Here is a 23,608-nt window from a genome sequence, read left to right as displayed (position 1 = left end):
TCGATGAAAAGATGAGCTGGCTTCTGATGCCAGGCTCAGATCTTTGTTTCTTCTCCTGGAGCCTCCATCTGTATCTCTGTCTGTATATTCTCCTAGGCGTTCAAAGTTTGACCACCTCTCAGCCATTATGGAGAAATCAGGAAGAGGCTGCTTAACTAAGATCTGCAGATATTTCTGATGTCTAATCTCTGCCATAGCTTTAAACTCTCCCTTATCTAAGCCTCTTTTTCTGAGTAGTTATCAGAAAAACAAAGGGCAGAGGCCCGAATCACGTGGGATTTATTCCCACACTCTCTTTGCCCCTGAACTCGCCTGTCTGGCCACTCACAGGAGGCAGACGTCTCCCCCTCTCACCCCAACCCTGTTACTGCGGGCATGACACCACCTCCAGACCCTTATTCCTCAGCCGTATGTTAAGCAACAGGTGAAGGGTGTGTGTCAGGTGTTGTTAGTACCATTTGTAAAGCATGAGAATTTCAAGCCTTTTTAGAGCACCTGGTTCTTTATTTTGCTTAGTCAGATGCCTGAACAAAAGATCTCCTGAAGGCTTGACACACACACTGTGTGTGTGTGTTCAGAATTACATCCAGCACATAGTGAGAACTATAAAGTATTAGCTATTAGTATTATCGTTGTTACCTTCTCCTCCAAGATGATTTGAACAAAATCCTTCCAGAAAAATCATCTGCGTGTCCTAATGTGTGAATCCTCAGGGAGACCCCACCGGCTTGACTGCTCTGTTTGTGAACCTTTCAGGTTCACAGAGCAGTGGTGTCAGGGTCTTGGGCTGGTGTGTTCATCAGAATACGTTTTCTTGGGCAGCACATGTTAATTAGGCCCCTTGTACCCTATTAAAGAGGTAAGAGGGTGAATTGGAAGATAACTTGCTGTCGCGTCCGAGGCTGCAGCCCGGACAGGGCTGCTTTCCAGAGCAGAGTCACAGAGCCACACACATGGATGTGCTGCGGCAGGAGAGGGGGTTTTGCACGGCCTGCTGGAGGCAGCAGATACACGAGCAGGGATGTTCATTTCCTGGCTGGCACTGTGTTCTAAATAGACAGATGCTCACCCCGTAAAGTGCAGCTCCTGTCCCCCCATATGGTCTCACCAAGGTCCTCGTGACAGAAGTCTTTTGCTTAATCCCATAAAGTATTTTCTGGCCTGAGGTTTGTAAACAGTTTCCCCTGATGGTATGTCGTGGCGGTTTCACCATTTCCTTCTTAATTTGTTTTTGTTTCAAAGCATGCTTGATTCCCATGTCAACCGAGTGGGTTTCAGCAGCATCCGTGAAGGTGGCTGGTCAGCAGTCATCTTTCCTTCCCTTTGCCTCCTGCTTCTCGAATCGCTTCTTAGTCAGTGGAAAGAAACTGGGGTCATTGAAGTATTAATTTGATTAGAGTTCAGGGAAGCTGTGCCATTTTAACTACTCTAGCATGCACCAGCCTAAGATCCTTAGATTTTAAAGCAAATCTGCTTTCAGAAAACCTCCTGATAAGCATAAATTTTAAAAAGATAAAGTTCCTCCTTAACATAGAAGATTACTATTTCAGTTCTGATTTTCAGGTCTTACATAAAACAGTATTGTTGGTACGAGGGTCCTCGTATCATATGATCAGTCTCACATCGTAAGTGAAATTAGTAAAGGAAATTCCAGTATTATGGAACTGAATCTGAGTCAGTCATTTAAAAACCTTCTTCCGTCAAAGAATAGGGTCCGAAACCCCCAGGAGCACATGTTACTGACTCGGGCCTGTTTTATGACTTTCTCCTGCCTCCTCATGAAGTCGTTAACAAGCTGTTAAATAAAAAGCAGACCAGCCGACAGCTGGATCTGAGAGAGGGAGTGGAGAGGAAAGCCCTCAGAAACCAAGAGCTTCCTCACAGATCATTCTGTGGTTTCACCTGGGTCCAGAATGAAGCCACTCAGGCTGCAAAGGGCAGCAAGAAATGTAGAGCCAGCTACCATTTATTGAGTGACTGTTATGCTTCAGGCATTGTACCCGGTCCTTTGTCTTCTCTAACCTAAACAAGAACCCCATTTTAAAGGGGAGGCCAGAGCCTGTGTTCTGTTCTTTTTTCTTAAATCACAACTCTGAACTTTTTTTAACCGCAAACCCTATCAGAAAAAATTGAGCACCAAAACATATACATGTATGTGATGTGTAGTTATACTTGTACTACTTACTAAGGAGTATATTATATACTTTGTCAAATATACCAAAAGCAGAATGTCTAGAGGCGCAGGTGAAGCACGACACACGACTCTTTTTGCGCACCACAGGGTATTTTTTCGTGCTCCGGTCTTTGGAGGCAGCAGCTGAGGGCTCACTGCTGTCTCTTAGCTCGCCTACCAGGGTCAGGTGCCTTCACTGCCCCGGGCATATCCACCCGTATATTAAAGATGTGCCCTGTGCTCCAAGCCTTCCAGCCGCCTGGGACCTGAGGGGGCCCAATAGCTAACACCCCGTTTCCCTGCATGCATTTGGAACCGCTTGAGAGAGCGAAGGTCTGATTTATGGTTGAAAACAGCGGAATCGGCGACCTGGTCCACACGTGTGGGGGCAGCCGAGCCCCAGGCGCCGGCAGAGCGGCACACCCACCAGATGCTGCCTCCTGGGGGCGCCCGTTCTTCTGAGCCTCTCGGGCAGGGAAGTCGTCTCTCTCGCTGTCCGCTTCTTTCCTCCGGGTGCGTGAAAACAGAGGAAGACAGAATGTCACAGGAACTGGTGACCCTCCATCTGGAAACATGAAAACAGGGCACAGGAGGTTCCCCATCTTCACCCCAAACTCTGGAAACAATTTCTAGAGAAAACCTATGGCCTCTTTCTGGCTCAGGGGGCCCCTCAAGGGTTGGTGCTGCAGGTCTCCAGGCATGTGTGACTCCTGGTCCCCGTCCTCAGGGCGCCTTGTGCGGTGAGGGAGACGCACACAGGGTTTCGTTCAGATTCGAGGTGTGGGGGAGCAGGTGTCTAGACCAGGTCCCTGCTCTGCTGCCGGCCCCTGGCCGTCTCCATAGCGCTCAGTCCAGCCTGCATCACGGTGCCCTTCTTTTTCATTTTCGTTCACCTCTGTCTCGTTAGACCGAGCCCCTTGGAGCAGGCCCATGTGCCAGGCCCGGAGCCCAGCCTGCCCGAGGGCTCCGCGCGTGTCCTGGGGCTCGCTTCCCTGAGGACGCGGCCCCTGAACACCCCAGGGCCCCCTGTCAGCCTCAGTGCAGCCCCACGTGCCGGGGATGGGCTCTGAGAGTGGAGGGCGTGCGTGTCCGGGCTGTTGAACCAGCCCTCCTGCTGCCTGGGCTCCTGCCCGCGCGGCCTGCTGGACCGCACATTTTCTTGACGTGACCCTGCAGCCTCCATCTGCAGGTGCTTTGCTTTTGTTGATGGTTCCAGAGGGTTCTCTGCAGGCTGAACTATTCTCTGGAGCCTGGTGACACTGTGAGGCGGCATATTTCTCCATGTTGGACGAGTGTGACGCACGGCCGTGGTGGCTCCCCAGACCAGCTGACCCCTAGTAAGCCAGCCAAGCCCAAGCAGAAGGGGAGCAGCTTTCGAATTCCAGGGAATCCTCCTCCTCGCGCCCCCTCCCATCTGCTTGCAGACCGGGGGGCTCCCGGGGGCAGGCGCTGTGGCTTGTCCTGTCACTGCCCTGCAGATAGCTAGGTTGGGGTGCGGGATGGTGTCCACGTTGCACTGAACGGTGGGGCCTTAGTGTGGGCCTGGCTCTAAACCGGGGCCCCGACGCTGAGGTTCAGCCTGGATCTGGCACCAGGCGCCCCCGAAATCGTCGGGGCGTTGGCTCCACGGTACGCCGGGCCCCCTGCTCTGCACCACCCTGACGGGCAGCCCCGTCTCCAGGAAAGTGCAGTGAGGCAGCCTGGGGCTTTGCCACCTGACATCGCCTTGAGGCCCCGGGGCCAGGGCTGAGGACCGAGGACCCAAGGCAGGGCTGCTGAGAGCTTGGGGCTCGGGGCTTCCAGAAGCTCTGTCCACTCGTCGAGCACAGGGAAGACTTAGGACGGCTCCCACCCGCTTGTCAGGCTTGGCTGCGCGTTTCCCTTGTCCTTCGGCCTCCCTCAAGGTCCCCTCTTACTCGCCACCAGGAAGTTCGGCCCTATCTGGCCCAGATCCCTTTGGCTGTTGCTCCAGCCGGTCCCCCTGGAGCGAAAAGAGGCCACCGGGTCTCAGCCTTTCCTCGCAGAGTCCCACTCAGCCTGTGTCCATGTGACTCACCGAGGGCAGAAGCACCAGCAGTGTCGCTGCTCCCACAGCATCGTTTTCTATGTGGAAATGAAAATGTTCTGTCCAAAGCATTGGGCCCAGTGCTTCCATTCGGTTTCTTTGTTTCATTAGATATTGAAGAGTCCTATCTCGGTCAGGTGCTGAGCTGGGTGCTGAGGGTGGGATGAAATCCGTGCTGCTAAGGATCCTGATCACTCCAGATCCGCACATCCGTTCAGGAGCGTGCCAGGGCGGGGCTGGCGTATATCTCGTACCTTCTGCACCCAGCATAGTGCCTGTATCAGTGAGCACTGGTGAAAACCTGCTCATTTCTGACAAGTCAGAAGGTTGATCGGCAAGTAAGGACCTTATGTTGGAACAGATACACTTTTAGTGCTCTAGTTTATTGAATGCTTTTACAGAAATTACCCCGTTTTATCATTATTACAACCTGGCAAGGTAGGTAGGTAGGTATCTTCATTTTATTATTAAAAAATTGAAGCTCGGGGTTTCCCTGGTGCCGCAGTGGTTGAGAGTCCGCCTGCTAACGTGGGGTACATGGGTTCGAGCCCTGGTCTGGGAGGATCCCACATGCCGCGGAGCAACTGGGCCCATGAGCCATGGCCGCTGAGCCTGCGCATCTGGAGCCTGTGCTCTGCAACGGGAGGCCACGACAGTGAGAGGCCCGCGCACCGCAATGAAGAGTGGCCCCCACTCGCTGCAACTGGAGAAAGCCCTCGCGCAGAAACGAAGACCCAACACAGCCAAAAATAAATAAATTAATTTAAAAAAAAATGGAAGCTCGGGTAAACTGCCTTGCCTGTGGTCACAAAGCCAGGAAATAGGACCACAATTTGAACCTGAATCTTGGCGTCCTGGCCCAGCGGCCTCTCTGCTGTATGAGCCACCCCCTCGTTGGTGTAAGTAAAGGCTGTTAGATCTGTTTCAGTTGGAGCACAGGTTCTTTTTGGGGGGTGGGGAGAAAGGAAAGAAACTCGAGCTGGGCCGGGTTACTGCTTCTCCCTGTCCGTGGAGGCATTCTATCTAGGGGACGTTTTATGAGAACACTCCTCTGTAAGAGGCATGCTGTTTCTTATCTCTAGTTTTATGGGTACCTTTGGGGTTTGGGTTTTGTCCAGCTTCATTAAAGGCAAACCACTTTATTGCTCTGTTTCTTAGTGGCCATTAAATAAATCATCAACTGTGTGAGTCGTGTGTAGCAGTGAAAGGTATTAATAATTGAGTACCCTGAAATAGACTTTTGTTTTTGCAGCTTGCCAAGAATATTGGGAATGCAGGCTTCAATGAGATTATGGAGTGTTGCCTTCCAGCTGAGGACTCGATCAAACCCAACCCAAGCAGTGACATGTAAGTGTGGGGCTGGCTGTTCTCGCTTTCTGAGCAAAGGTTGGCCTTGTCCCCGGCTCCCCACCCCCACCCCGCCCCGAGGCAGGGGAATAAACAAGCTTGGGTGCATCGATTGTTGCTTCTTTAGGGAAGAAATCAGCCTATGTTGTTTATAAAGTCACTTTAACCTTTTTGGATGTCCAAGTAGAAACTTGGTTTGGCAGCTTTTCTTAGGAGCCAGAGGAAAGTGGATTTGCCAGGGGGCGGGGGCGGAGGGAGTCCTGAGTGGCACCCTCTGCTGGTGGTGTGTGGGCACCACCTCGCTTCTGCCTCAGGGCAGGGGAGTCGCTCTCCCACCTGCCTTCTCTCAGTGTGAATTCTGAGCCGCGGGGAGGGTCGGTTGTCCTAGGTAACATGATTATGTCCCGTTCTGTTTCCCAGTGCAAATGTCGAGGGTGTTGTTTCCTTCAAAAAGCTTTTCTTTGTTTCTGTTTTACTGTGGACACAAAACCTGATCAAGAAGCTTTCGTGCCTCATCACGCGTCCAGCTGGCCCGCTGAGGCAGAGTTGACCACCAGGGTACTTCCCGCCAGTCTAATCAAATAAATCATAAATCACCCAGATCACGCTGGTCCTTGCGAGGGAGGCGGGTGGGAGACCAGCGAGCTGGTCAGGGCAGTGCCCGGCCTGCCCCCTTAGACTGCAGGCCTGCCCAGTGCCTGTCTGCTGCAGGAGGGCTGGGATGATTTACCTGCTGTAGTGCCGTGCAGGTGAGGCAGATGGGGCGGGAGGGAGCAGGCCGGTCCAGAGGAGCAGCATTCAAGTGGCGAGCCCGGGTCAGAGGGTTTGGGCCGGGGAAGCCACGTGAGAAGCAGGTGATGAGGGGGAGGAGGAAGTTCCTTCACCCAGACAGCCTTTCCCTGGGAGCAGCCCGAGACAGGAGTGCTGGCAGGGCTCCCCCTGGGGCTCGGCGGGGACAGGGAGGACCGGTGGCTGGGAGAGCGTTGCAGACAGGTGCAGTTCCCGGCCCTTGGCAGAGACATTTTGTGGGGGGCCGGTCTTTGGAAGCTGAGGTCACGGGATCTGTGTTCTTCTGCGCTTGGGTGAGGTGACTTCACGCGGTGAGGGAGCTTAGAGAGACTAAAGGGCGGGCAGGTCCCGTGTGCCTTCCACACCCTCGCAGGTGTCGGCGTCTGAGGTGAGCGCGCGTGCGCTGGTGCTGGGTGAGAGTCAGTTCACGTCCGGGCCCTGGAGCACGTGTCAGTGGGGAAGTGTCTCCTTGAGATTGGACGAGGTGTGATGTTAGATTCCAGGCACAGGGCTTATAAAGTGATTGTCCTCTCTTGATGAAGATCCGAGTTCCAAATCTGTATCCTTACCCAGACCTGGAGAGGCAGCACGGGACACAGAAAGCTGCATCCTTCCCAATTGTGGGACCTGGGCAGGTTCGTCAACCTCTCTGAGCCCTTTTCCTCTAAGAGGAACAGAGGTGCAGCTGTCCCCACCTCGCAGAGTCGCTGGGACATGCGAAGGGGTGAAGCAGTCACACATCTTGCACCGGGTTGGTGTCGGCAGCCCTGCTTGCTCGCCGTGGGCATGGGCAATGGGGCAGCACACGTGCCAGGAGCTGACTCCACATGCCCTGAAAAGTTAGGGTCCTCTCGGGGCAGGTGTCAGTTGGAGAGTTACCCCTAGGAGAGCTGACTCTTCCTGGGATACGAGAAGATCTGTTTAGGACAGGAAACATCATGGCCCACTGCGGCACTTTACTTACTGTCTAACGGACACCTGCTCTCGCGGTGAAGGGACTGGTCTCCTGAAATGCTGTAATACTGATCAACTTTGAACACAGTATATGGTAACTAATTTCTTCCAAGTACCAGGGGCACTTTATAAAAGCAGATAATTTGTTTACCGTGGGGCAAGATGATTCTGAAAAAATGAATACCATCTGCTTGGGACTCTTGGATATAAACGTTCCATCTGCATTGGGGCCCCTCCCCGCCCCCCAGCCTTGGCACAAATGAAAAGGACGTTTATTCCTCCCCCTCTTGTTTTTCCAGAATGAGAGCAGGTGACCAACGTGATGGCAAAATGCCACCTACTTTGATACCTCCTCAGCTGAAATTGGTCACTGGGCTCTTGTGCTCCTGTAGCACTTAGTTCTGTTTTAAAGCAGTTCATCCCACTTTACATTGTACCGAGGTATTTACACATACTTTTCTAATGAATTGCATCTTACTCGTTTTTGTATTTCCCACCACAATATGTTGCTTGTGGTGGGAAATACATATATAATGAATCAGCGAGTCAGAGGTGAAGTCCTAGCTTTGTGGCTACTTAAATAAGCTAATATTTTACTTCCAGATTAAATCTGGCTTTATCTCAGAGCAACACACCATCTGCAGATGAATTTGTTGAAAGGGAAGCCAAAGACCATCTCGTGGCCTGTGAATCCTCAGATGGATATGGGGGGTGTTGAGAGATATACATGGGCGGGAAGCGGGGAGCAGCCAGGTCTGCGTCTGCTTCCAGAGGCCAGAACTCTTTCTCTCCTGTGATTTAGGGCCCTCATGCACGCCCTGTCCTCCGGGAGTATAAGAAGCCCCTCTCTCTGAACACGAATGCCAAATGCATTCTTTTTTTTTTTTTTTTTTTTTTTTTTTTTGCGGTACGCGGGCCTCTCACCGTTGCGGCCCCTCCCGCTGTGGAGCACAGGCTCCGGACGCGCAGGCTCAGCGGCCATGGCTCACGGGCCCAGCCGCTCCGCGGCATGTGGGATCTTCCCGGACCAGGGCACGAACCCGTGTCCCCTGCATTGGCAGGCGGACTCTCAACCACTGCGCCACCAGGGAAGCCCCAAATGCATTCTTATATTAAGTTCATTGCCTTTTCTCCAAAAGCCTTAGCCTTTCCCAAAAAAAGAGGGGGTGGGGGAATCGCTCCGGCAGAGTGAACTCCCTCCAGGAAACCGTGGGACGTGGTGTTGCCCAGAACAGACCTGTACCTGAGCTTGTGGAGGGACGACCTTCAGGGGATGAGACCCAGAGCCCTGGACAAGTGGATAATACGTTTAAAAAGTAAAGGGTCCAGTTCATCTCTAGCCCCTTCCTGACTGTCCCACAGTGATTACTGGAGCTGCCTAAACCTTGACACATGTCCAGCCCCACTGCCCATCAGAAGGGACCCCTAGAGTTTCATCAGACAGGTTGTCAGTTGTCAACCCCAGACGGGAACGAGGCAGCAGCCTGAGCGTCACGCTGGCTGGGAGCCCCTGGAAGGAGAGCTCAGTCCAGCAAAGCAGGGCAGCCCCCAGAGCTGTCTGGCTGCTGGAGGGAACAGGCTCACACTCACAGCATTGTTGTGAGGGTCAGGTGGACATCACATCTCAATGTGACCTGTAAGCCCGCAACAGCTGTCCACGTGTGGGGTGATGTGTGAAGTCCACCAGCACGGTTCACACAAGGCTGCGTTTATAAACACCCAGGCAGTGGATTTATTGGGTGAGGCAGTCGGAGTGGTGTTTGCCACCCTGGGAGCCTGGAGTTGACCTGCCCGCTCCCAAAGCCTGGTGGGTTGACATTGGGGGCTGGGCCCCTGCCAGTAGTAGAAGCAGGTGTGGTGGGTGCAGCCCTGGTGGCAGGGTGGGAGTGAGCGGTGTCCCAGCCGAGAAGAGCTGGTGGGTCCCACCCGCCCGGGCCACCACCAGCCCCTCTTCATTCCGTGCTGCCACAGTAATGACATCCGAAACCCTGGGCTAAAGGCCTCAGTGTGCCGTCTCATCTAATCCTGCAAGGCCCTGCAAGCAGCTGTGCTCACGATACAGAGGTTGAGTAGCCAGCCCAAAGTCACTGGTGGGTGAGGGGGGGTGCGTGGAGCCGGGCTGAGATCCGGCCGTGTGACTGAGAGCCAGGCCCGAGTGACTGTGCGCTCTCAGAGCTGACCACCAGCCTGGGGTAGGGGGAGGAACCCAGGCCCTTTCTTCTAGTTCAGCCTCCCCTGCCTGACCCTGTGACATTTCAGTGTACCTCGCACTTTCCAGAAAGAGGGCACAAAAGAAGCAAGGGGCTCAGTCCTCTCGTGTCATTCTTCCTATATCCCTGGTAGCTTTGTTGGCTAAAGTTAGGTTTTTGTATTTGGAATTTGGTTTTCCCTGACATTCTTTTTTTTTTTAAGAGCTTTGTTGAAATGTAACTCACATACCATACAATTCACCCATTTAATGTACAATGTACTGGCTTTCAGTATATTCACAGCTGTGCATCCATCACCACAAGCAATTTTCGAACATTTTTATCACCCCAGAATGAACCCCCATACCAGTTAGCCATCCCCGACTCTGTGCCCTCACTCTCCCAGCCCTGGGCAACTGCTTACCTGTCTGCAGATTTGCCTGTTGTGGGCATTTCAGTAAATGGGATCACACGGTGTGTGGTCTTTAGTGTTTGGCTTCTTTCATGTAACTTAACGTTTTCAGGGTTCATCCACATCGTGGGCTGTGTCAGTGCTTCCTTCCTTTTGTGGCTGAATCGTGTTCCATTGTATGGACACCACATTGTGTTTACCTGTTTCTCAGCTGATGGACACTGGGTCGTTTCTTGGCACATCTGACTTGATTGTCCCTTGAAGTAATTAGTGTTTACTGTCCCTCAAAAATCGTGTCTACAATTTTTATTATTGCTGCTGCTGCTGTTCGTTAAAGTCCTTGGAGCAGGGCTTCCCTGGTGGCGCAGTGGTTGAGAGTCCGCCTGCCGATGCCGGGGACATGGGTTCGTGCCCCGGTCCGGGAAGATCCCACATGCCGCGGAGCGCCTGGGCCCGTGAGCCATGGCCGCTGAGCCTGCGCGTCCAGAGCCTGTGCTCCGCAACAGGAGAGGGCACAGCAGTGAGAGGCCCACGTACCGCAAAAAAAACAAACAAACAAACAAAAAAGTCCTTGGAGCAAAATGCTGAGTCCTCTGGACCGGAAGCTGCTGTTTTTCTTGCTCTCTGTCTTTCAAGTTCATCGGTGCTTTCCAAGGCCCTAAGGACCTGCCGTGAGCGCAGCAAGCGTGTCAGCTCATTCCATTCTCACAGGCCGTGTGCATTTGCACAGATAAGAAGACTCGAGGCCATGTACGTGCCCAGGGTCGCACGTCAGTCTGTGGTGGGGCAGGATCTGAGCCCGGGCTTCTTTGGCTGCCCTGGAGTCGCTGCCCCTCCGAGCTCCTTTGAGAGGTGGGGTCTGCACACACAGGGCCGCGTGAAGGCCGGGAAACAGACCACGGAGATGGACAGTTCGTTTGGTTCGTCAGGTGTGCGGTGAGCCTGCATGCCAGGCACGGAGCCCGCAAGCAGGAAGACAGGCTTCCCATGAGGGCTGCCAGCCCCGCGACCTGGCCGCTTAACCCTTAGACCTGGGCCTTGATGCCACTTGTCTTGGCAGCTGGAGGGTTTCCGGCCTCTTGAAAGTGCCTGGAGGCTGAGTGAACGCAGGTGCCGCGGGGGAGCCACACGGCACGTGCTTCCCGCTTCGTGTCTTTCTGCCAATGCTGCTTATCACAAGGAGGGTGGGACGGGACTTTTTTTTTAAGTAGTTATAGATGAATGGATGTTGGGATCTGTTTGAATAGAGGCCCTTAATCATTCACGAGGCAATTATGTTTGACTTCAGGAATGCAAGAAAGGACTACATTACTGCCAAGTACATAGAGAGGAAGTACGCAAGGAAAAGACACGCGGATAATGCGGCAAAACTTCACAGCCTTTGTGAGGCTGTCAAAGCAAGAGATATTTTTGGATTACTCCAAGCATACGCTGATGGTGTGGATCTTACAGAAAAAATCCCACTGGCCAATGGACATGTAAGAAAAGACCTGTAAAAACAGAAAAGAAAGGGTGAGAGGGCGGGGAGTGGCAAGGCAGTGTCATCAGAAATGCTGACAAAGTCGTGTGACTCTGAAAGAAGAGGCAGTGAGTCCTGGGGGAGGAAATTAGTGGTTGATTCTTAAACCAGAACTGTAATGGCCCCTCTAGAAGGAAGGTCCATCCCTGGGCCTAAGCGCCTCCTTCTGTCTTCCGAGAGCCGCATTAGCACCTCAGCCAAGCCTCGGCTGCACCTCCCGAGGCCACACCGGGAAGGAGGGCCTGGACCAGGCCTGGTGCACCGCTGTCCAGCCTGCTCCCCTTGCCCTCCTCCCTGGGGAAACTGGGCCAAGAGGGTGGGGTCTCACCATCGGGATCTGTCTGCAGGAACCACCAGTGTTATGGCCGGTGTGTCCTAATTCTCTTCTGTGGGTGTGCTCTTGGATGCACACTCAGCCCCCTGGACCCTCCTTACCCTCGTGGACGCACACTCACAGCCCCGTGGACTCTCCTTACCCTCGTGGACGCACACTCACAGCCCCATGGACCCTCCTTACCCTCGTGGACGCACACTCACAGCCCCCTGGACCCTCCTTACCCTCGTAGACGCACACTCACAGCCCCCTGGACCCTCCTTACCCTCGTGGATGCACACTCACAGCCCCCCTGGACCCTCCTTACCCTCGTGGATGCACACTCACAGCCCCCTGGACCCTCCTTACCCTCGTGGACGCACACTCACAGCCCCCTGGACCCTCCTTACCCTCAGAATGAAGGCGCACGGGACTGGGTCACCCTTAGCAGCTGAGCACGTTGTATGGAACCATAATGTTCAGTGTTCGAGAGTGAGATAGGGAACTGCAGCCAGGCTGCCCTGGGCCGCGTGTGCTCAGCTCAGAGCTGTGCTGCAGCCGAGGAGGAGCGGGTGGCCCGTTGTCTCCCTCTGCCCCACGTTCCCCGCTACCTGGATCTTCCCTTGGCCTCCAGCTCCCTCCCACTCACCTACCTGAAACAGCCTTCATTCGTGATTCTTCTCTCCCACCGGCCAGAACTTCCTTCAGAAGAGGCAGGGGTAGCCACGTGCCATTTAGTAGCACTGAAGGCAGTCCGGGTATTAGCACTGATGGTGTTATCTGTAAGTATAGAATACAAAAACTTAACCCGGCATTTAAGACATACATTTATATTTACCCAGGGAGCAGGTATAAGAGCCCGGGGAACCTTCCTAACAGATAACACATCTGTGCCTAAATACCGGAACTAGCCTTCAGTGCTACTAATGGCAGTGGAACCCCTAGCCTCTCTGAGGAAGTTCTGGCCGGAGAGAAATCACGAATGAGGCTGTGTCAGGTAGGTGAGTGGGAGGGGAGCTGAGTTCAGGTTCCCAGGGGCAGAGTTTGCCGTGGAGATTAAAGGGGCCTTTGGTGTCTTAGAGGTAACGTTTTTCAAAGGAAAGATTTAGAGGCTTTTGGAAGAGAAATACACAATTTTTCTCATGTGGGACACAGAATTGAATGCTCCCCTTGGAATTCTGGAATGTTTCTGCTTGGTCTTCAGGAGCCGGATGAAACTGCCCTCCACCTGGCCGTCAGATCCGTGGACCGGACTTCTCTTCACATTGTAGACTTTCTAGTTCAGAACAGGTAGGTGTTCTAAAATCAGGGAAGGTGTTTGATTTCGTTCCTTGGTGTTGCTGAGAATGGAGCCAGGGGTTGCCCCGTTGCTTTAGTTGTGTGGCCAAGATGCTGGAATTTCCCTGGGTCTGAATAGCAATCATGGGACAGGGACAGTGCTGCCAGGTGTGGGGTGTTTGGATGCAATCCTAATAAAGCCCCCTCCCGGGGTCTGCGAGGTCCCGCCTCTAGTGTCTGGGACTCAGTGAGACGCCCCGTCGATAGGCCTGCTGAATTCCGAGCCCCAGGAAAGCAGCCTCCGTCTGTGGCCCCCACGACCACCCCTTTGCTTGTGCCGTGAGGTGTGGGTCCCACGAGGTCCAGGCGGGGCACCCTGAGCAGAGCGAGAGGGAAGCAGGAAGCAGAGCTCCTCCTCCAGCCGCTGGCCGAGCTGATGTTGTAAACCGCAGCTCGGGGTTGTGGGCGTTCTGCGTGGTTGGAAAAGCTGTTATTTTTCATTAGAAGTTGACTTGAGAGAGGACATGCACGGACGGCTTCCCCGGCCCCACTAGTCCCATTTGGTACGTTCTGCCTCGCTTGGTGCGGGGACCGCCTGGCAGCTGCAGGCCAGTGGGGAAGCCCCGTCAAGGAGCATCCTGACTGCCTGATCCTGGCTTGGGTGGGTGGGTGCTGGAGGGGACGGTGCTGGTTAAAAGCCACAGGAATTGGCTTCAGATGGAATAGAAGATTCCAAAGTGCAGAAGCAAGGAGAGACTTTGCATTTTGTATTTTCTGCCGTTCCCGGCTGTCTTCAGAAGAAGAAATGGCCAGAGGTAGAGGAGCTTGGGAGGCAGCTCCTTCCCCAGGAGCCGGGAGTTCTCTGGATGCCTGGGGGAAGCTGCTCGGACCGCCCTATCCTCTGATGGAGCCCGAATGCTGTCCCGGTGCCAGGAGCGTGGCAGGGCCCAGCTCCGTGAGCAGCTGAGCGGTGCCATCCCCCTCAGTGCAGATTCTCAGGGGCAGGAGGAGGGGAATCCTGGTTTCTTTTCTTCCAGAATGGGAGGAGGACAGCAGGAGTGGAGGGGAGATCAGAAGCGAGGCTCCTTTTTCACACTGAAAACGTAGCTGCTTTAAAACAGAAAGGGCGGGCGGGAGGACGGAGTGTAGCTGGTTTCCTCCCGATAGGCGCTGCGGGCATCACCTCCCAGTGGATACGCTCCGGTTCCCACATGTCTGTCCAGCTCCGAACAGGCCCAGGGCCACCTCCACCAGTGGGTTGAGTGGCTTGTCCTGGGATCTCCTGGGTTTGTTTTGTGTTGGAAGAATCTTTGTGGTCTCCTCACGGTTCCCCCGCAGCCTGTTTTCAGGGCAGCTCCGAGGAGCCTGGGGACTCCGAACTTTGGAAGAGCGGCTTTTCCCTTTCCTGGCAAGAGTGTTGTTAGTAAGATGAGAAAAGCTCACCCCGTCCTCCTGTGTGGGACACACTGGGCAAGTCACGCAGGCTTCCTAAGGCCCAGACGGGCACTGCCAGTGAAGCGGGAGGGATGCCAGGGTCACCTGCCCGTGCCCCCGCTCAGGTGTGCACAAGTGCCTTGCTCGCTTTCTGGAGGGCTCTGCCATTGTTGTTTATTCCCCGATGGCCTTAAGCCAAGGCCTCCTCCTGCCCACAGGCAGGGCTGGTGCTGTGGGCCCCCGACCCTGGAGGAGGATTGAGAGAAACCCTGCCCTCCGTGAACCTGAGTTCTGGCTGCCTCTCTCGGGGAAGGAAAGCAGCCATGCCTGTCGTTCGCATATTGTCTATGGCTGCTTTCAGGCCACCCTGGCGGAGCTGAGTGTCCCTGCCCAGGCAGCCCCAGTCCTCTGGCCTGTGCCTCACTGTTCTCTCTGTTCCCGTCCTTGCCAGTGGGAACCTGGACAAGCAGACGGGCAAGGGCAGCACGGCCCTGCATTACTGCTGCCTGACCGACAGCGCCGAGTGCCTCAAGCTGCTGCTGCGGGGCAAGGCCTCCATCGGCATCGGTGAGCCTCCCCCCACCGCCCTGCGCAGCTCCTGGTGCGGGGCTCTGGGCCGAGCTGCGGAGTCAGTCCCGCCCTGCAAGGCTGCTGTGGTCTCGTGCTCATCAGCAGTCTCCCTCTGCTGTCTTGTAGGCTTGCCGTCATGTGCAGGCATTTTCTGAGAGGCAGAGGATGGCCCTGCAGCTGTCGCTGGTACCCAGGTGACCTGGACCAGGTTTGGGCATCTCGCCCTCCTGTTCCTGACCCCCACCTGGGATCATGCTGAGCCCCTCACTGGCTCTGGGTGGGCATGTTTACTGGTGAGAGTCACTGTTCACTGCCCCTCCGTTCACTGGCACCAAGCCTCCTCCACGAGGGACCCACGTCTGCTTGGCCTTCATCCCTCCCTCCCCTGTGGGACCCTGACCTGTAGCCATCCAGGCACAGTCTAGCCCGAGGGTGTCGGGCTGTGATGGTGTCCTGAGTGGAGCTCTTGAAGAACTGTTAAGCAGAGAGCAAAGAGCAGAAAGAAGGCACGTGCCTGCTTGCAAGCCAAGTTGGGTTTTTTTCTTTTTTAACTAATCATCAAATCTTATTGACTGAGGCTCATTTAGAAGAAAATACACAATTCCAAATCTTCAGACTGCTTAAAAGGAGGTGTAAAGTCTTCTACAGTCAGATGCCTGGAACTAGATTAGCAGTGCTTTTGGTTAGAGAATTACCATGAACTGCTTTGTTCAACAGCTTATACCTTGGATATTTATTTCCATTAGTTGGCTACTTCAGTGGTTTTATCTTCATTAGATTAGCTCAAACCTTGTCTTAGAAAACCTTCCCGACTGCACGCTGCTGCAGCTCTGTACGACTTCAGCACAGTTGAGCACCGACTGGGGCAAACTAGCTGGATTTCATTCGTCGTGCTCAGTTCCGTCTGGTGCTGCTTCGCTGGGTCTCTTTTTTTTTTTTTTTTTTTTTAACGGTACGCGGTCCTCTCACTGTTGTGGCCTCTCCCGTTGCAGAGCACAGGCTCCGGATGCGCAGGCTCAGCGGCCATGGCTCACGGGCCCAGCCGCTCCGTGGCATGTGGGATCTTCCCGGACCGGGGCACAAACCCGTGTCCCCTGCATCGGCAGGCGGACTCTCAACCACTGCGCCACCAGGGAGGCCCGGGTCTCTTTTTAATTGCCTCTCAGTATCAGACCTCTGCCTGCTTTTGCCGTAACACGCCTGTTCGTTCCCCCGCCTCTTAGCTAACGAGTCAGGAGAGACACCGCTGGACATTGCCAGGCGCCTCAGGCACGAACGCTGTGAGGAGCTGGTGAGTGTCCCGCCACCCGGCACGGACAGGGTGGGGTGAGGGGCGCCGCTCCTTGGGGAGGGCTCTCGGAGCCTGCAGGAGCGTCCTGAGTAGATCCCAGTGGCCTAGGGGGGACGGCTCGGAGAAAGTGTCCTGGGGCCCCTTAGAGAGGAGGTGACCATCCCCCCTATGGTGACACTCAGAACACGAGTCAGTATGTGCTGGTGGCACATGTTGACAGCGGCCCTGGCTTGTCTGGGGTGAGTGGAGCCAAGGCCCCTCTGAGTCAGGCCGGGTTTACAGGGGGCTCCACCGCTGCGACTTGGGAAGGTCATGCCAGCTCTCTTCGCCGTTGCCTTGTGTGTGAAGGGGGGTCAGGCATACCAGTTCGCAGGTTTTTTGGGGGAATCGTTGCTGAACTCTGCAGAGCAGTGGGCACAGAGTAAGTGCTCAGTCCATGGCACCATTAACAGTCGGCGCTGCAGAGCTGTAGGGCTGCTAACAGGTATTATCCTAAGCACTTTGTGTCCAGTAACTCATTTAATCTTGATAATTACCGTAAAGCATTAATTAATAGGTACCTACTGTTACCCCATTTTACAGATGAGGAGATAGGTACGGAAGGGTTAAGTAACTCGCCCAGGACCACATGGCGACTGTCTGGCTTTGGAGAAAAGTCAGACCCTAATGTGCTAAGACACCGATTTATCTAATGGATTAACTTCTCTCCTGTGCACCTAGAATGGAACCAGCTATCTACCTTCCTGGAGAGAATTGAGAAGCTGGCCATTCACGTCATTTTCCACAGGGCTTCACTCTCTCGTGCTGGTCAGGAAAAGTGGGGTTAACAGTTAGTGGACACGTTCCTTCTCCTCAGATTGAGATGCTCCCATGTGCAGTCGTGGGTACCTGCAGGCTGACCGTTGCCCTTTAGATCTCAAACACCCCTTGGCTGCGTGCTGCAACTCTGCAGCTTACAAAACACTAAATGGGAGTTGTCGGGTTTGAGCTTCGAGGTTATCTGTGGATTAGGGAGTGGGGGCTTGACCTGAGACGCAGTGAATTGGATAAGCCAGCCTCATACTGGGGTGCAGGCTCCCTGCCCCGCTACCTCTCGGCCATCTTGGTGGACACCTGCTTGACAAGGCCGAGTATATGAGCAGCGTCACCGACAGTGCTTTGTTGTTCTCAGCTGACCCAAGCCTTATCCGGAAGGTTTAATTCTCACGTTCATGTCGAGTACGAATGGCGACTGCTCCATGAAGACCTGGATGAGAGCGATGACGATGTGGATGAGAAGCTGCAGGTCTGTGCCGGCTTGTGGAACTCTAAGGGCGTTAGGGTCAGCGTCCTTCAGAGCGGCGTGGGTCCTGGCCTGTAATCAGGGTAGAGAGCTGTTTGTAGAAAAGGAAATGCCGTTTACTTTTTGCTTCCAGGGCTCTCAGTAGGTTTGTGGTTTTACCCTTCCCATAACTGCCCCCTGTCTCCCAGCTCCTATAGACGTGACTGTAAACGAATGAGAATTGTGTAATCAGAGGCAGCTTCTCACCTTCTGATATGAAGGAAGGATACAGAGAGCCTTGGATTCTCGGGGATTTTAGAGGGAGCTCTCTCTCTGGATAATGTGATAAAGAGCCAGGTTCCCCCAGGAGCAGTGGCCATGTTCACCTAGCTGATCTTTAAAACCTTCACTGAAATCACTGACCCTTAGAGATCATTGGGTCCAACTCATCCCTTTATTAGATGGGGTCATTCATGCCTCAAGAGAGGGGATGTCTTGGTCACAGTGAAGCCAGTATTTGGAGACCAACCTGGGGCTCTTGCCTCCTGGTCCAGCCTCTCCTCATGATGGCCTGTCTTGTGCACTTGAGGGCACCCCTGGAAGGTTGCCACCTTCACACGAGGCTCAGAGTCAGACCCAGGAAGACTGACTCCAAAGCCCATACGCCTAGCTGCTGTGAAATTAGTGGGAAAGCCGGGTGTAACGTTTTAATTTTTACTGTAGGATTTTAATGTCCTGATGTGTACTGATGTCTGATTATGTATATATGGCATTTCCGAAACCTATTGGACTATCCCAGTTTATGGAGCAGTTAGTATCTGTACTTATGGTTTCTTGGAATAAGAAATTTCCGAGTTAGCTGTAAAATGGTATCAAAGTGAGGGGAGCTGGCTATTTCACACTTAGATTTGCCTTTAAAAGGGGAGAAGGTTTGAAACACCTGCCCTGGAGCGAGTGCCTCTTGGTCAGGCACACGTCACATTCCTGGGGTTGTGCAGTGACTTGGCAGGTGCCGTGGACCCAGTGAAAGCCCGTCAGCGGCGCTGACACTCATCCCCACCCCTTCGGCAGAGAGCGGCGGGTGGTGGTTCGCATGGCCATGGGCTTTGTTGGAATTTAAACTGTGCATGAAGAGCCACTGGCCACTGAGTCCTCGTACTGGATCTGGGCGTGAGCCGTTGGTTGGCCAGAGCCTTGGCCGGGCAGGCGGTCCCGTGAGGGGAGGAGGGGTGACTGCCGATACTGAGACCTGCTGAGCTCCAGGCACTGTGCTGGCGGTTAAAGTCAGACCTGCTAGGGAATTCCCTGGCGGTCCAGTGGGTAGGACTCCGCACCCTCATTGCCAAGGGCCCAGGTTCAATCCATGGTCGGGGAACTGAGATCCCGCATGCCGCGTGGCGAGACCAAAAAATAAAAATAAAAAAATAAAGTTAGACCCACTTATCAGATGAGAAATAGGATCTGGAAGGTTAATTTGCTCAAGATCACAGCTATTATAACGAAGCTGACTTTGAAATACGAGATCCATCTAATGAAGTCCGTGGTTCCATGCACATGGCTTTCAGGTGGAGCAGGGATCAGCAGACTCGTAAAGGGCCAGATAATAAATGTTTTAGGCTTTGTTGCAACTCCTCAGCTCTGCCAGGGTGGCTTGACGGCAGCCACAGACAATATGCAAATGATGGGCATGGCTGCTTTCTAATAAAACTTTATAAAAACAGGTTGTGGCCCCATGGGCCGTGATTTGCTGACCCCTGAGTTAGAGGACTCTTAAGAGTTCCAGTTCCTACGGGAAGAAGACGTTGATCTCCCCCGAATTAGCCATATGGCTGTTGGGGATCCGCTGTGGCTGTGCGTGCCTGGAGCAGCTGCACTGTTCTGCCGTCAGAGAAGGGTGTTTATGGAGGGGAGGGGACACGCAGTGAAATACAGAGCTAGGCTGAGGTAACTCTGGATGGTAAAGGTGAAATAGCTTATATTTTAAATTCTTCACAGAATGAAGAATTGTTTTGAAGTTTTTGTAAATCATGGCTTTTTTTTCGTGGGTGTGTTTCCGTTAAGGGACATGGTAAGAGTGAGTTTTAGGTTTTGCGGCTGTCACGTAACAGTAAAAATGCACCGTGCCCAGGTATTAGACTGGTGTACCTGAGGCTGTACCCAGTACGTCAGTTGCTGTGACCAAGAGGTCAGCGCGTCTGTATTTCACACACCTCTGCCCACTACCCCCTGCAGCCCAGTCCCAGTCGGCGAGAAGACCGGCCCGTCAGCTTCTACCAGCTGGGCTCCAGCCAGCTGCAGTCCAACGCCGCGTCTCTGGCCAGAGACGCCGCCAGCCTGGCCAAGGACAAGCAGAGGAGCTTCGTGCCCAGCATCTTGCAGAACGAGACGTACGGAGCCATCCTGAGCAGCAGCCCACCGCCCACGCAGCCCGCGGCCCCCAGCACCGCCAGTGCTCCCCCACTGCCCCCGCGGAACGTTGCCAAAGGTACTGAGCAGTTGGTAGCCCCTGGATGCACGAGCGTTGTTGTTGGGGTTTTGCTTTGGGGAAGCTGTAGTTGCTTTGCCCTCCGGCTAGCTAACGTGTGGGCCAGCTTCAGGACATGTTTTTCCATTTGGGGTCCTTTGTTTTGTACTTACGTTGTTTGCTTCCTAAAAGAACTCCGTCATTCTTGGGTTGGTGGTAGAGTGTCTTGACGTCATTCTCGTTCTGGGCAGGGGTGTGGCACGTGTGACTCAAGGGATGCAGGGACGCCACCGGGGTGGGCCTGAGGCGGAGGGGTCAGCCCCTGCTACTGGTGCCTGGGTGCTTCCCTGCAGACCTCCTTCCTGGTCCTCTTCTCTCTGCGGCCCGCCCCTCACTGCCCCTCCCTTCACCTTCATTCAGTCCCTTTGTATCTGTCTCCTACCTGTACTCGGCCAGCTTGTGGCATCCGGTTACTGCCCATCTCTGTGATCCCCATGAAATGAAGGATAAAGAGATGCTAATCTGGGAAACGGTGCTCAGCCTAACTGTAAAAATACGAAATAGTCCCCGAGGGCCCTACCAGCGCCTTAAGTGCCAAAGCTTCCTGTGCTAACCTCCGTCGCTCTGTCACAGTACAGCAAGTTTGACTCAACAGATGCTGTTTTTTGTTTTTATAAAAATGGAAACTTAAGCCCCCAGAGGTTTAGTGATTTGCCCAGCACTGAAGGCCCACTGGCCATGATACTCCCTGAAGGCAGGTCCCGCAAGTAGCCAGGCCAGCTCTGGGCTGGGGCCTCCAGAGGGCTTCCCAGGGGACCGGGGGCAGGAGCCTCCATGGGGCGTGATGTCTGGGCCCACGGCTGCTGCAGGCCGATGGTGGTCCCGAAAGTAAATCCCAAGTTGCATTTGTGCGGGAGCTACCCTCCGGCAGGGGCGTGTAGGCGCGTGACGGTGGCGCTGCGAGCCCCGGGAGGGAGGAGTGCGCACGTCTGCCGTCCTGTGGCGTCTGTGCTCACGGTGTGGCGTGGCTGTGCCCACCGCCGCCCCCCAGCTGCCCTGAGTGTATTGCGGACCCTCCCACACGGCTCTGCCCCCAGCGCTCAGGGAGGCAGAGAAGGCTGATGAGCCTCCTGTCTGGGTCACCGAGCCACATGCCTTAGGAGCAGACCCACGCCGCACGGGGCAGACCCCTGAAACCCGCCCACTCACCGCCCGCAGAGCCCGTTCCTCCACGGCACCCAGGCCTGACCAGGAGGTCCCTCGGCAAGGAAGGAGGTCACGTCCCCCAGCTGCGAGGGGCCCGGGCGGGCCGGGGGGGGCCGTGTGGGTGCGTCTCGTTGCCCCCCCTCCCAGATCCCGGTGCCTGTGTTTGTCTCCATCCCACTGGTGCCTTTTACTGACTGTGTGTGCCATGTTAGGAAAGATTTTAGTTTGCTCTGTTGGGTCATATAAGAGGAATAGAAAGCTGTTCACCTCTATTTCTTGCTTTCTTAAAATCTTAGGATGAGAAAGTTTGGGGTTTTTTTCCCCCATTTCTTTCGGCCACTCCCACCGTTAGCTCCGTCTCTTCCTTTGGCGACGGAGATTGCCCTTCATCCCTGCCAGCCCCCCAAAGGGTACCTTTGTTCTCCGTCTGTTCCACACTCGATCCACGAGGAGTCACCACGCAGCAAGTAGGACGGGATTGATGTTCTCGGGCCCTGCATCCAGGAGGACGTTGTCCACGGCAGGCGTGTGACGGCTCCCTCTGACCCCGGGTGGGCCCCGTGAGGGTGTGGCCTGCTTTCACCTCCAGGCCCAGCCTCACACACACGGCCATGCCTGTGCCCTGAGCAGATGCCGCTCCGCTCCGTGAGGACGAGCTTTGTGGGTGGAGGAAGGGTGTGTCCAGGGCGGTGCCATCTCCCTGGTGTGTCACCTGAGCTGACTTTCAGCCAGAAATAAGTTTGCCCTTCACCAGATGTCTCTGATTTGCAGCCTTCTCTCCACGTGCTCTGTCTGAGGACAGGTGCCCCCTTGTGTGAGGTGGTGACCCCACAGGGAGGACTGAGATGGGTAGAGACAAGCAGACGTCCTGTCCCCGAGTGCAGTGCTCAGGAGGGTCACTGTGGTCATCATTTCCCTCTTCAAACAGTGTTTAAATTTGAGAAATAAAATTGGTAAGACTGAGAAGACTAACTGGGAGTTTTCCCCGGAGCATCGTTGGTTCGCTGTGTATTGGTACCTGTCTTCCAGAAACCAGAAACAAGAATTTTTTTAAAATCAACGTCCTGGGGCTTCCCTGGTGGCTCAGTTGGTTGAGAGTCTGCCTACCAATGCAGGAGACATGGGTTCGTGCCCCGGTCCAGGAAGATCCCACATGCCGCAGAGCGGCTGGGCCCGTGAGCCATGGCTGCTGAGCCTGCGTGTCCAGAGCCTGTGCTCCACAACGGGAGAGGCCACAACAGTGAGAGGCCCGCGTGCCGCAAAAAAAAAAAAAAAAAAAAAAAAAAATCAACGTCCTGTTTGTGGCCTTAATGCTATTCTAGAAGGGTCATGTGTACCATTTTATAGGGGAGAGGATCAATAATGCAGTGTTCTGTTTCTGTTTTTGTTCTGTGCTCGTGCGTGTGCGTGCGTGCGTGTGCATGCCTGCGTGTGCACGTGCGTGTGTGTGCATGTGCGTGCGTGTGCAGTTCAGCCAGCCTTCTCAGCTAACGCCCTGTGGAAGACAAACTCTGTAAGTGTGGACAGTGTAAGCCGGCAGCGATCTTCGTCAGATCCGCCAGCTGTCCATCCACCGCTGCCCCCTCTCCGCGTGACATCTACCAGTACGTTTTTTTCCTTTTTCCTTTCTCGCTCTTGGGCTTTGCGCAGCTGGATGGCTGGGGGGTCTCTCGGCAGCCGCTCGCTGCCGGCTGCCCGGCGCGGCCTGGGGGCCTGGGGCTCTTCTGTGGCCCCAGCCCTGCGGCCGCTGCCCCCCAGCAGCAGACTCCTGTCTGCCTCACACCCCACGGGGGCCCTTCACTCTCCTGCTCTGTCTCCCGAGCACTTCAGCAGCATTTCTGTCTCTTACACATTGGCCCCGGGGCTGCCTTTGGCCATTGGGTGGTTCTCGACGCTGGGGAGTGTTCCTGTGGATTATGATCTGGTCTGTGCCCTGCCCTTCAGTGTCACATGTCCGTGCCAGTCTCAGCACCCGGGGGAGGGGAGGGGCTTTTTTCCAGCTTCGAGGTTGGTGGGGGGTCGACTGGACCCGGGGTGGTCGGGGGGCGGGGGCAAGGCCTGGACGCTGTAGGAGGGAGGGGCTCTGGCATCGCGGGGTCAGGGGTGCTTTGAGGGCGCTGAGGGTTTACCCTGGTTTCCCCGGTTTCCTTACCCGGAGTTAAGGGGGGAGAAGCCCAGCCCTGGCTGTGGTCGGTGTCATACGTGCACTGGAGGCGGAGCGGGCACGGGGTCTTCGGGACGCTGGGGCGGGGGGCACCCAGCTCCAGCACACCCAAGTCAGATGGCATGGGCCGGGTCCTGGGGGGCACCCAGCGGGTCTCAGAAGCCCACTTTCACACTCGC

At 54.8% G+C, this 23,608-nt stretch overlaps 1 protein-coding gene across 4 annotated transcripts in view; it reads left to right on the top strand.

Annotated features, from left to right (window-relative positions):
* The window catches only part of ASAP2 (ArfGAP with SH3 domain, ankyrin repeat and PH domain 2), a 157,564-nt gene that overhangs the window by 127,040 nt on the left and 6,916 nt on the right, over positions 1-23,608 (top strand). For 2 of the 4 annotated variants that reach the window (XM_081253975.1, XM_081253974.1), the window contains exons 16-23: positions 5,491-5,585; positions 11,218-11,407; positions 12,966-13,051; positions 14,925-15,040; positions 16,267-16,334; positions 17,506-17,619; positions 19,828-20,080; positions 22,735-22,869. In XM_081253975.1, coding sequence (XP_081110101.1) covers positions 5,491-5,585; positions 11,218-11,407; positions 12,966-13,051; positions 14,925-15,040; positions 16,267-16,334; positions 17,506-17,619; positions 19,828-20,080; positions 22,735-22,869 — 1,057 coding nt within the window. The remainder of the gene's footprint in view (positions 1-5,490; positions 5,586-11,217; positions 11,408-12,965; positions 13,052-14,924; positions 15,041-16,266; positions 16,335-17,505; positions 17,620-19,827; positions 20,081-22,734; positions 22,870-23,608) is intronic. The other 2 variants (XM_081253973.1, XM_081253972.1) reach the window with 1 other exon arrangement.

The sequence above is a fragment of the Mesoplodon bidens genome, assembly GCF_964165515.1.
Source record: "Mesoplodon bidens genome assembly, chromosome: 14".
Classification (NCBI taxonomy): Eukaryota; Metazoa; Chordata; class Mammalia; order Artiodactyla; family Ziphiidae; genus Mesoplodon; species Mesoplodon bidens.
Note: the sequence above shows the minus strand (reverse complement) of the source record. Positions and strands in the feature narration are given on the sequence as shown.